Here is a 12527-nt window from a genome sequence, read left to right on the forward strand (position 1 = left end):
TTCGTTAACTTGATACAGAACAAATAGAGGACAAAAGTGTAAAACAAAAATATAGCTCCTGCAATGTCGAAAACCGTTTGAGAATGGAAACATAAAAAAAGTGTTGATCTTCTCTAAAAGCAACATCAATGGAATCATCATCTTCGTAGTGTGAAGAAGTGAGAACTTAAAAGTTTTAGAGAGAGAAAGAGTGAAGGTTTTGTTTTCATAGAGTGAGGTTTTGTATCGACAATGATCAAATGGGTGAAGCAATTGAATGCAACTTTTGGGGTTTCGTTTCTTTGGCTGATTTGCTTGATTTACTTTACCCAGGTTTTTATTCTTATAAAGTTTAAATCTTTGCTTGGAATTCAGTGTTGGGTTTTGGTTTTTTCAATGATATCAAATTTTAAATTACGGTTGTGATCACAAGTTTAAGTTGGAATTACTGCAATTGCGGAAAATTGAGGGAAATGCTATATGGCTGCAATTGCGACTGAAATATTGGGCCGCAATTATTATTGCGAGCTCAATTTAAAACACTGGTTTTGTTGGATTTGGTGTTTGATTAGTTCATGGTGTTTAATCATTTTCCCCATGTAATTTCCAAAGAGCAATGGGTTTTTACTTTTTAGGTTGGAAGCTTTTTTTCCTTCACATATTAACTGACAATTGATGGTTCTAGGTGTACATCACGTGTAATTAGATTTTTTTTGTACTACCAATGATATCCTCCCTCTTGGGTAAGGAACTAATCTCTTCCGGGATTCGTGGCTGCTCTGCCCCTCCTACGAGTGCTCACAGGAATTGAACCTTTGACCTTTTGGTCATTCTGGGCATCTAGCAGGGTCTTACACTATTAGATTGCTTCAGTGAATTGCTGACATAACATTTTATAATAAAATGTTGAATCTGTAAATGCAGGGTTTTAGGTCTTTTGTTTGGACAGCAGTTTCTTACCAGCTTAAAGATAATCTTAAGCTGTCTCCTTCAGCTTCTCAATTTGTGTTTTCAGTAGCATTTTTTCCATGGAGCGTTAAACCATTATATGGGTATGGAGCATTTGTTTATTTATTTATTTTTCATTGACTTTCCAAAGATAAATACACTGTAACACAGGGAATGTTTTACATGCATATCAGCACAAGAACTTATATATCAATATCTTAAGGTGGATTTTAAAATTATAGCAACACAGATAATTTAATTTTGATTCTTTTATGAGCTTGTGTTTCTTATCACTTGAACTCCTTTTAATAAGATCCTTTAGAGAGATTGATTTTGGTCCTTTTTATGTACCCTTTTGAAATTTCTAAGTATATTAATTTGTTTTGTTAGCAAAATTACCCTATTAATCAACGTAAAATGGAAAGAGAAAATGAGTGAGTTATATAATGAAGATTAGTTTTGTAAAAATACATCTAATTGTTGACACATTTTAATGAAACTTACCATATTAACTTCACTCCTTAATTGTCATGAAACTATCCAAAAGAGTCCTATAAGAAGGCTTGGAGGTAGTAGTTTGGAAGAGTTCTAGAACCATACTGACAATGATTCTGTCACCTGTTTTAGCTTTGTTAAGAAGGCTAGTTGACATAGAATGGTAGAAATTATATTCGATTTTTAATATTTAAAGAGAAGAAAGAGAAAGGACAGGCAAATGTATGAGTTTAAATTAAATTGCATATATGTCACTAGTTGTTCCTAATCAGATGCGAAAGTTATTTTTCAGTGTCATTAGAACGTGCAGGATGGTTATTAAAAATGATATACTTATCTTATTAAACGAGAAAGCAAAAGGGCCAAAATGCATAAGAGAATTCAAGGTGTTATGGCCAATTTTAATAAGTGACTTTTTTTATTCAACATCAAAATTTTCCACATAAACAGAAATTTCACTAATGCTTTTCAATATTTCTCCAAGCTACTAAACTGTACCGTCGTCAATAGAAAGCTGCAGCTTAATTTGTATAGTTTTTGTGTATCATGCTTCCCTATTTGTTTACTGCATCAATTTTAAACTGCTTCCTTACAATCTGATTTGGTTTCTGATGCACAGGATACTTTCTGATTGTATACCAATTAGAGGAAGAAAGCGGATTCCCTACTTAGTGATTGCAACTGTGCTCTCCCTTGTGCCATGGTTTATTTTAGGCTTGAATTCAACCTTGAGGAGTTCAACATGGCACCTGATGGTACTATTGACTGTGCAAAACGTGGGCTCAGCCATGGCAGATGTTGTTGTTGATGCAATGATAGCTGAGGCAGTAAGATATGACCGGTGTGTTTTCTTCTCGAGTTTTGAGTTTCTTATTTTCATTTTACTCAAGCAAATTCAGCATATTGAATAGTATGCCTGCATGTTGATATTGTCAAAATTGCAATTATATGGGAGCATTTATTACACAAGTAATCAAGAAAATCTGATAAATGTATAACAAAAGCATATACAGAATATTGGAACTGTAGTTGCACTTGTTTTTGGGCCTATTTGCATTTTCTCTACCTTCCAAACAAGGTTGGAGAATGAAATCAAATACTGGGTATCCAATGGCATGCATGTCTATTCTTGATTACCATAAAAGAGAAGGAAAGAAAATTTGAGATGTGATGGGAAATAAAGTTGATGAGTAGTATGACTCCTAAAACTTGAGATATGTTAATTCTTAATTCTTGTTTTTCACATTTTACATTTTGTGAGTCTCCTTTACTAATTCTACGCTATCTCGTTCAAATTTGCACATACACGGTTACATAAGATTTTTTTAATATGATATTAGCATGGCCTTATTTAAGTTATTAGATCCACAGATAGTCTGACCTTGAGGGGATTTCCCTTTTCGAGTCGTTGATGACGTATATCTTTCCTGATTGTAGCAGATGGCTATACCTTGCATCTTTTCCTAACCTTTGGTGTGGACCATGTACTTAGCTCATAGAGTCTTTACGGCTTGTGATTCTTACACTTTGTGATTAAGTACTTGCTCTTGTTGGTCAGGGCTTCATTTGCAGGAGACCTCCAGTCAATATCTTGGTCGGCAATGGCTGTGGGAGGAATATGCGGGAGTTTGTTAGGAGGATATGCCTTATCCAATTTGCAGACAGATACTATTTTTCTTCTATTTTCTTTACTACCATGCATACAGTTACTATCATGCTATTTTGTGGAGGAGAACTCTGTAGATAGCAAAGTTTTGCCAGAGGAATCTGTTGTAAGAGATTTACATACAAATGGTAGTACCCTAGATAGTGATATTCCTTTCACAAAAACATCCCACAGCAGTATAACTAAAAGAAAGAAGGGAAAAAAGAATGCGAAAAGTAGAGCAGTTAATACCAGCAAAACAAAGATCCTTCAGAAAGGAGACTCCTTGGCATTAAAGTTGTTCCATACTTTAAAAGAAGCAATTTATGATTTGTGTCGTGCATTTCAACAGCCCATGATTTTCAGGTAACTTAAGTAACCTATAAAGGTTATCTCATCTACAGATATTTTCAATTGTAGTTGTATACGTTTAAGATTATGGATGATGCTTTGTCAAGTGCATATTCCATATTTGATAGTTTCATCTATCTGTACTGGTAGAGTAAATCTGCACCCTGAAGCCTCCTCCTCCTTGTTCCTTAAAGCTAGTACTTTTGCTTCTAAACCAAAAACACATCCTCTCTAGTTCCTGCTAGTCTTGGATCCACAGACATTAAAGGTTAATATGTATATTCTGCTAGCTAAACTTCAGCCAATTAAGAAGAAAAGATCCATCTTTCTTCACATGATGCCTGTTAAATGCTGGAATAAATCCAGTGATTTTGTAAGAAAAAGAAATGTGATCTTTCCAAGTAATATAGTTTAAATTAACAAATGTTAGCTTAAAAATAACTCTCTGCAATGGTTCAGAACTAATATTGGCAACGTTTGGAACACTTCGCAGTTGATCATATCATCTGCGAGATTTAAGCTTTCTTTTCATCGTCATCCTCCTTCTGCTGTCCTATGTATGTGTATGTTTGTCTGAGTTCATGTCCTGGCAGAGTCAAATGGTTACTAATAATCTTCTTTTTATGGTTGTGGAGGGCAGACCTATGGCTTGGTTTTTCCTTGCCTACGTTACTGTTCCGAATCTTTCAACAGTCATCTTCTACTATGAAACAGAAGTTTTGAAGCTGGAAGCATCTTTCTTGGGGACTGTGCAGGTTGCTGGCTGGTTAGGACTTATGCTGGGAATCTTCATTTACAATCGCCACATAAAGTACATGACTCTACGAAGAATTCTCATGTAAGCAATTAAGGTTGATTCGTCATTGGTGGATCGCTAACATTTGAGTATTTAATTTGCTAACATGTTCTGATCTTGATTACAGGTGTGCCCATATAGGTTTGGCCTTCTTTAGTCTTCTGAAAATTGTTCTAGTGTCTAGGAAAAATATTGCCTATGGAGTTCCAGACAAGATTATGGTGCTCCTTATTTCGGCTCTTACGGATGGAATCAATCAATTCAAGTATGTCATTGCTTCTCTTTTTAGTTTTTGTTCTTTACTGAGGGTTTTTTGTTAAAACGTGCATGGTAGGATAGTTGAAAATATTTCCAAGAAAATACAGAAAAATAAGCACATAAATACATGTTAGGCTATCAGATTTCCACTCTATATATCATCTCAACTTAGAGATGTAAACATTTAGTATGTGTTAGGTAATGTTGCCTATACTAAAAATAAAAATAATATAGATTGCAGGATAAGGTTAATTTGTAATGTCCAACTCCACCAAAACTAGCTTTATCAATCAAAATAAAAAAATTACAATGTTTCTACATGACACTCACAACCCAAAACCCAAATACAGACAATACCTTCACTCCTCACTCTCATTTTTCTCCCTTCTAGAACCGACACAACCTCAATCTACTTTCCACACATTTAAATCTGTAAATGATAGCCCAGCGGCTATAAGTTTCCTTGTCATCTAATAAAATTTTCAATCCAAGCCTTCATTTGAGTGCTTAACTTCTAAAACCATGTCTCTTGTTTTGCCTTTTTTCATATATAAGATAAATAAATAAATATTTATCTTCTTCATCACCAAATATAACTAACCAAAAAATGCTTGTCTTCTCTCTCTCTCTCTTTTCTTCACACTTTAACTCTATTCTCAACAAACTCCACTAGGATCACAAAATTACTTGCAAGTAGGACAGGACATCTTGAACTCCACCTCTTCCTCATAGTTGCATACTCTACTTCCATTCAATCTCTCATTTGAATCTCTGTTAAAATCGTAAACATTGTTACTAACTTTTTCTTTTTTCCTAATCACAAAAGAGCCTCTAGTCTAACTCCGCCTCTTACAACATAGCCAAAATCCAAATCATCCAATCTTCCCAAGGAAACTAAATTCTTTCCAAGTTTTGGCACATTCCTTTGCATAACCTAGTAGTGTGCCTATACAGGCATCATGTAATTTAGTTCTAACCCCACCCTTTCCATCAACATTAGAAAGCTTCACAACTCTACCTTTAAAATTGTCAAATGTGTCAAACAACTACATCTCCACTCTCCACAATGGTATTGTATTAACACCAGCTTCCTTTGAGTGTCATCACCAAAATTTCATAAGAATCTGGAAGGGATGATAAGGTATACTGCCTTACCCTCCTCATCTTCAATCTCTACATCAACATTAGTTAAAGCATTAAGATGATGCAGAATGCTTTGTACCTACGAGAGATTTAACGTTATACGAATCTTCTAAGTGTTTCAACAATTTTAACTCCGCTTATACACTATTCTTTCTGATATCTATACAATCCCTGCTACACCAGGACATCCTTCACTGTGTGCTCCAACACATGTGAAATTATTTTTTCAATCAAATTGCTCCACCTCTAATTAGCAACTACCCATGATCGCCATCTCAGGCAAAACTCTGATACCACCTATTGGGTACTATTTCGATATGAATAATAAATGAAAATTGTAGAACACATGTCGGTTCAGCAATGTGCCTACTACACCCAATACTCTCACTCTCAAGTTTCTCTTCCTTCTATACTGCACCCAACACACCTCAATCTATGCCTCACTAACATTTAAATTTATAAAGGAAGATTACCATGTTCAATTCTTTACATTGTTTTTATTTTAACTTCTTTTTTTGCTGAAATTGCAGGTTCATTCCTTTCCTAACCTTATCTGGGCAACTATGCCCTCCAGGAATTGAAGGGACTTTATTTGCCCTTTTCATGTCAATAAACAATTTAGGATCAACAGTGGGGTCTTTTATGGGTGCTGGGTTGGCTTCTATATTGAACATTGATTCAGGATCATTTGATAATCTTCCATTGGGTATCATCATTCATGCCTTGTGCAATTTCATTCCAATAGCTTTTCTATTTCTAATACCAAAGGAAGCTACTGGTTTATCATCATAGATTATGACTACCACCAAATGAAAATTGGGTTTGGTTTTACTTAGTTTTCTTTTTCTAGTAATATTGCAGTTGATACTTTACACTTTGTAAACCAGAAAAATATTAGAGGAAGTGAGGAACATTGTTAATCTTATATTTATACAATTTTGAGTATAACATTGACTACACTGGATAGTAATCAAAGGTGATGAGTATACACTATGGTAAAAATTTATCTATGGAATACTATGAAATGAGTTAATCAAGTTTATAACTTTGTTATTTAATCTCTTATGTGGTAATGCAAGGTTTATAGTTGTATTAATCTGACATTCGTTTGTGAGTTATATGTGCATATGTATGTTTAAGGCCCTGGTTAAAATATTTTTGCTTTTTTTCTTCTCAAGCATGAAATTTATAAAAGATAAATTCTTGGTATCTTGGAGGAATGAATAAATGAATAGAATTTTATTGACATGAATATCTTGATGTTTTCTTCTGGTGCATGATCATGGCGTTGATTTTTGTGAATATCCAAGTGGTAAATGATGGTTATGTTTATCAATGAATTATTTATTTATTTTAAGTGAGTTTTCATGTTTCAAGACTTCTGTTTTCATTTTTATTTTTAAGGACATGACATTGTTAGATTTAACTCCTTGGTGTAGCATTGTTTAATACATAAAATTAGTTAATTTAATTAATGTTATTGATATCTTTTAAAAATGTTTCACTACAATTTTACTCTTATTTAATATTGTAATATGTAGTTCATACTTGATAGTCTTGGAGACAACAAACATTTAATTTAACTATGTATGAGTAGTTAAAATCTTTAATAAGAGAAAACACAATAAATGTTTCATGGAAATTATAAAGTGACTTGGAAAACTGATAATCAAAACCTTCTAGATGGTAGGGAAGGCAAAAAAACCCGTACGGGCATGAGTACGAGTCATAAACGGGTACCCACGAGTATTATAAATGGGTTTTTAAAAATACCCGTAGTACGTACGGGTGGGTACGGGTATTATGGTACCCGTACCCGCGGGTACCCGTTATTTATATGATTAATATATTATATTTAATTAAAATAAAAAATATATTATTCTAACATTTATTACACTATGTATATTTTTTCCTTTTACTTTGTTTACATATTTTATTGAGTTTGGTGGTGAAACACTCTACAAATATTATTACATGTGTAAAAACACACATGTTTTACAAAGAAAATATATATATTTTTGTTAAAAAAATGAGATAAAAAAATCAGACAAATGGAAACCACCAATAAATTTAGCATTTTTGTCAAATATTCAATCAAACGGTACAAAAATAATTAAGTTTCATCTTATTTAAAACACAATTTAAGTAAAAATTTAAAAAATTATTTATAATAGAGAAACCCGCGGGTATCCGTTGTACCCGCGGGTACCCAGAAATACCCGCAAATACCCGCTCACGGGTACCCGTAGGGTACGGGCGGGTTTGGGTATTACTCTCCTATTTTGAAACGGGTAGCGGGTAGCTACTACCCGTGCCCGTTGCCATCCCTACTAGATGGTGTCTCAAGATAAGAACTAGAGGAAATATCAATTAGGGGTTTGTTTGATGGACAACATATGATAATGATATCATAGATATCAAGATAAGAGCATGATAAAATGAGTAAGATAAGCTATTATCTTGTCTAGTCTTAAAATTGCTTGTTAAAATCTTTTCTTTTCTTGGTTATCGGTTAAAATCTTTTTAAAACTAGAAAAGGTCGATAAACACAATTCAATCACATTCTCTATTATCTTTTATTATTTTACGTGGTATTCCCCATAAAATCTTGGATATGGATTGTAAGTAGGTCGGTAGTTAGAATTGGCAGGAAAATTGTAATTCGGTTGATAGTTAGAATCAGAGAGAAAGTTAGTTGGATATTAGTTGTGATATGAAGTAGTAGGCTGAAAGAATCATTGTAAGGGACACTTTTGATGAATATACATTTCCCATAGCTAAACCACATCCTTCTTCCCTTATCATATAGAGCATTTGGTACATTTAAGGCGAGTTCTTTCTATTTTGAGAAGCAGCCACTTTTTTTGCTAAGAAAAGCAAGTGTGCTTTCTTCACCCCTAGAATTGAGTATTTGGGCATTTTATCATAACAAAAGGGGTCTCTACTGATCCAACAAAGATTCAGGTTGTGCAAGATTGGCCTTCCCCCCATAATGTTAAGCAATTGGGGATTCTTGGGATTAACAGGGTACTATAGAAGGTTTATAAAAAAATTATAGCATCTTGGCATCTCCCTTAACAGATTTGCTTAGGAAAGATGCATTCTCATGGTCTGAAGGTGCTGATCTTGCTTTCTGACAACTCAAGATTGCTTTGGTTAATGCACATGTGTTGGCTATTCCAGATATGAGCCAACCTTTTGTCATTGAAACTGATGCCTCAAGCACTAGGATAGGAGTTGTGCTTATGCAACATAGGCATCGCGTTGCTTTTATTAGCAGGGTATTATCCCCCAAAAACAGGTTGTTATTTGTTTATGATAAGGAACTATTTGCTCTAGCTCTTGCAGTGTCTAAATAGCACTAATATCTTTCACCTTTGCCTTTCACTATCTTAACTGATCAACAAAGTTTAAAGTACCTTCTAGAGCAGAAGCTTTCCACATCAGCTCAATACAAGTGGGTTACTAAGTTGATGGGTTTGTCCTATACCATTCAATACAATAGGGGCCAGGAAAATATTATTGTAGATGCACTATCTAGAGCCTCTCATTGAGAATTAAAGCAGCTAATTGTTTCAAGTATTTCTTCAGAACTATGAGACCAATTCTTGCAAGTTATAGTGGCTGATGAGGCTTGGCAAGGCATAAAGACTGATCTTCTATACACTTCAGCTCTACAACCTAAGTTCAGGTTAGTGGATGGCCTAATATTTCGATGACATAAGCTATTAGTTCCTCATGATTCAGGGGCCAGGGATGTAATCTTGCAATGAGTACATCTCATCAAGGAGGGCATTTAGGAATTTGTGCTTCTATGCATAGAGTGAAATTTATGTTCTATTGGAAGGGTTTAAGTAAAGATGTAGCTTACATTATTCATAAGTGTGAGACTTGTTTGAGATGCAAATATAACACTACAACCAGCCCTGGGTTACTTAAACCTCTCCCTTTTCTAGAGGGTGTGTGAGTTAGCATTTCAATGGATTTTATTGAAGGCTTACCAAAATCCAAGGGAAAGGATACTATATGGGTGGTTATTGATAGATTGAGTAAGTATGCCTATTTTATTGCTCTATCTCATTCATTTTCACTTTCAGACTTGGCTGAGATCTTCATCAAGGAGGTATATCGGTTGCATGGGTCCCTGCTAACATATTCACTGACAGGGATCTTCTATTTACCAACAAATTTTGGACTACTTTTCTGCAATAATTGAGAGTCACTCAGAGCATGTTCACTGCATACCATCCCCAATCAGATGGTCAAAGTGAGGTACTTAATCGTTGTTTGGAACATTACTTGAGATCCATGACTTGGCAAAGGCCTAAGGAGTGGGCTAGTTGGTTGGCATTGGTTGAATGGTGGTACAATACTACTTATCATACTTCAATGTAAATGACCTTTTATGAAGTGTTGCATGGGCAATCCCCACCTATTCATTTGCATTATTTTCCTCACCACCTTGGTTGAAGCAATGGATCGTGGTTTTGTGGCTAGGGAGGCTATGGTCACTAACTTGAAGTTTAATTTGGCACAAGTTCAAAAGCGGATGAAGCACTTGGTTGATAAGCACAGGACTAGATGAGTTTTCCAAGTAGGAGATTGGGTTTTATTCAAATTGCACTCGTATAGGCAGCATTCAGTGTAGTTTCGTGATACTAAAAATTTATTTCCTCGACATTATGGTCCTTATCAGATTCTGCGTCGTGTGGGTGAAGTGGCTTATACCTTGCGTTTGCCTCCTGAGTGCAAGGTTCATCCCACATTTCATGTCTCTCTTTTAAAGGCTTGTGTTAACTCCTCTATCCCTTGTAGGATGTTACCAAAAAACTGGAATAATTTGGATATAGTTCGGGTTCCACTCAGAATCCTTGATCGTCGTATGGCACAACAGAATCATTGAGTTGTCACTAAGGTACTAGTTCAATGAGAACAAGAACTAGTGAAAGTAGCTACATGTGAGTTGTTATATGATTTGAAGCTAAAATTTACGTCGTTTGATGTTGCTTCTGATCCTTGAGGACAAGGAGGTCTTTAAGGGGAGGGATTTGATATGAATAAAATGGGTGAGTTAGTTGAGCAGGAAATTTTGTAAGTAGGTTTGTAGTTAGAATTGGCGGGAAAATTATAATTTGGTTGATAGTTGGTATCAGAGGGAAAGTCAGTTAGATATTAGTTGTAATAGGAAGTAGTAGTTATAAGATTGAAAGAATCATTGTAAGGACACTTTTGATGAATTACATTTCCAATAACTAAATTATCTCCTTCCCTTTCTCACTCAAATTCTCTCTACCTCTCTTTCTCTTATCATAATGCAAGAGAATTAGTGGAACATAGATTGTCTTGAGGCCTCAATTTAGGTCAATAAAATAGGCATCTCGACGGTTTGCATCTAAGATTGTTGCAAAAAAGAACGAGATAAGAAATGTCATGTAATTGTCAAACATGAACATAGATCACCTCTATCAATCGTATCATATTCACTATCTCATGCCAATTAGATATTGTCACACAAATAAAAAAGTAACAATTTTATATCTATTACCTATATAACAAAAAAAGCTCACTCACATATAATTGTCACATGTCACACTCACAACAAAAGTTTTCTCACGCAAAGAATTCTACCACTTCCAATACACCCTACCACACCATAACATTTGTTATTATCTCTCGATACATCTTTTTATCATTTATTCTTCTTCTTTCTTCCATATTTTCTCTCTCTCATTTTATTACTAATTAGAGAACCTCATCTCTCTTTCATTCCTTCATTTCATTACTTTACTTTTCTTCAACAATTTTTCTATCTACTCTCTTCTTGGTTTATATCATTCTTCCATTTCAAAATTTCTTATTTTAAAATGATTTTATGCATGTAGATCTATTCATTGATTTTTTTCTTTGAAGATGTTGTATTAAAATCTTTTTTTTGTTTATTTTGTAGATATGTTATTATTGTTGGATAACTAGAGGAATGAGATGTCTCTAATGACAAGGGAACTGAGATAGTTCTATTTGATCTAGTGTCTCTTATTGTTTGTTCACTCTTGAAGCAGCATTGCAGGTTAGTTTTTCTATATCTCTTTGTTGTTTCTTTATTTGTTTATAGAATTTTCTATTCAAAATAATTATTATTGTAATGTTGAAAATGACATGAACAATGACGAGATCGTAAAAAAGAAGAAAAAAGTAAATAATCTCTAACACTTTGGTATTTTCATCATTTCTCCTTAATTTTCTAAAAAAGTTGTTAAAATCTCATTTTGCTACATAATCTTGAGCAAAAGTAGCATAATATTGATTCTATGTTTTTTATTTTTGTTTTACATTGTGGTTCATATATTTTGTTGTCCAACATGAATTATGTTACTTATGTTATGATTCATTCTTTCATTTTTCATCACACAATCTTTCATTCTTTAGTACACAAATAGATAAATATAATGAAAACTCATGTTATGATACTCACTTAACTCTGTAAATATGTTCACCTACATTTTTAACTATGCAAATGCACTAGTAACATGTGCACTATTTTATTCTATAATTTAATCTTATGTATGTCATTTGTTGTCTTATAATTGATAATAATTTTAATTGATTAAAGACTTAAAGACTATGATTATATTTTAATAATAATTGTGTAACAATATATTGATATTAATGTAATATTTATAAGCAAAGTTTGATTTCATTCATTGTTATTTAAATATGAATAAATGGACAATAAATTAATTTGATTCTAAGAAATTTGCAAGTGAGAATTAATGCATCATTGAAGATTTGGAACAAATAAAAAAAATAATTAGGATTATTTTGTGTTGAACAATAGAAATGTTGGTTTTACATTCGTTCATTTTCTTTCTTATTCATTCATTGTGTTTCATTACATAATTTAATGATAATAAT

At 33.6% G+C, this 12527-nt stretch overlaps 1 protein-coding gene across 1 annotated transcript; it reads left to right on the top strand.

Moving 5' to 3' along the window:
* LOC109333566 (probable folate-biopterin transporter 4) lies at positions 232-6571 on the top strand. The gene is made up of 7 exons (XM_019569058.1): positions 232-312; positions 904-1031; positions 2042-2263; positions 2981-3433; positions 4059-4256; positions 4342-4479; positions 6146-6571. The coding sequence occupies exons 1-7, from the start codon at positions 232-234 to the stop codon at positions 6405-6407; spliced, it is 1482 nt and encodes a 493-aa protein (XP_019424603.1). The 3' UTR covers positions 6408-6571.

Source organism: Lupinus angustifolius, chromosome LG19 (genome assembly GCF_001865875.1).
Source record: "Lupinus angustifolius cultivar Tanjil chromosome LG19, LupAngTanjil_v1.0, whole genome shotgun sequence".
In the NCBI taxonomy this organism is placed as follows: domain Eukaryota; kingdom Viridiplantae; phylum Streptophyta; class Magnoliopsida; order Fabales; family Fabaceae; genus Lupinus; species Lupinus angustifolius.

Bases quoted from the DNA above. Each gene is read 5' to 3' on its own strand.
- LOC109333566 (XM_019569058.1), top strand. From the start codon at position 232: ATGATCAAATGGGTGAAGCAATTGAATGCAACTTTTGGGGTTTCGTTT. The intron at 1,032-2,041 runs GTATGGAGCATT...TCTGATGCACAG, and splicing joins AGCGTTAAACCATTATATGG to GATACTTTCTGATTGTATAC. The intron at 4,257-4,341 runs GTAAGCAATTAA...TCTTGATTACAG, and splicing joins ACTCTACGAAGAATTCTCAT to GTGTGCCCATATAGGTTTGG.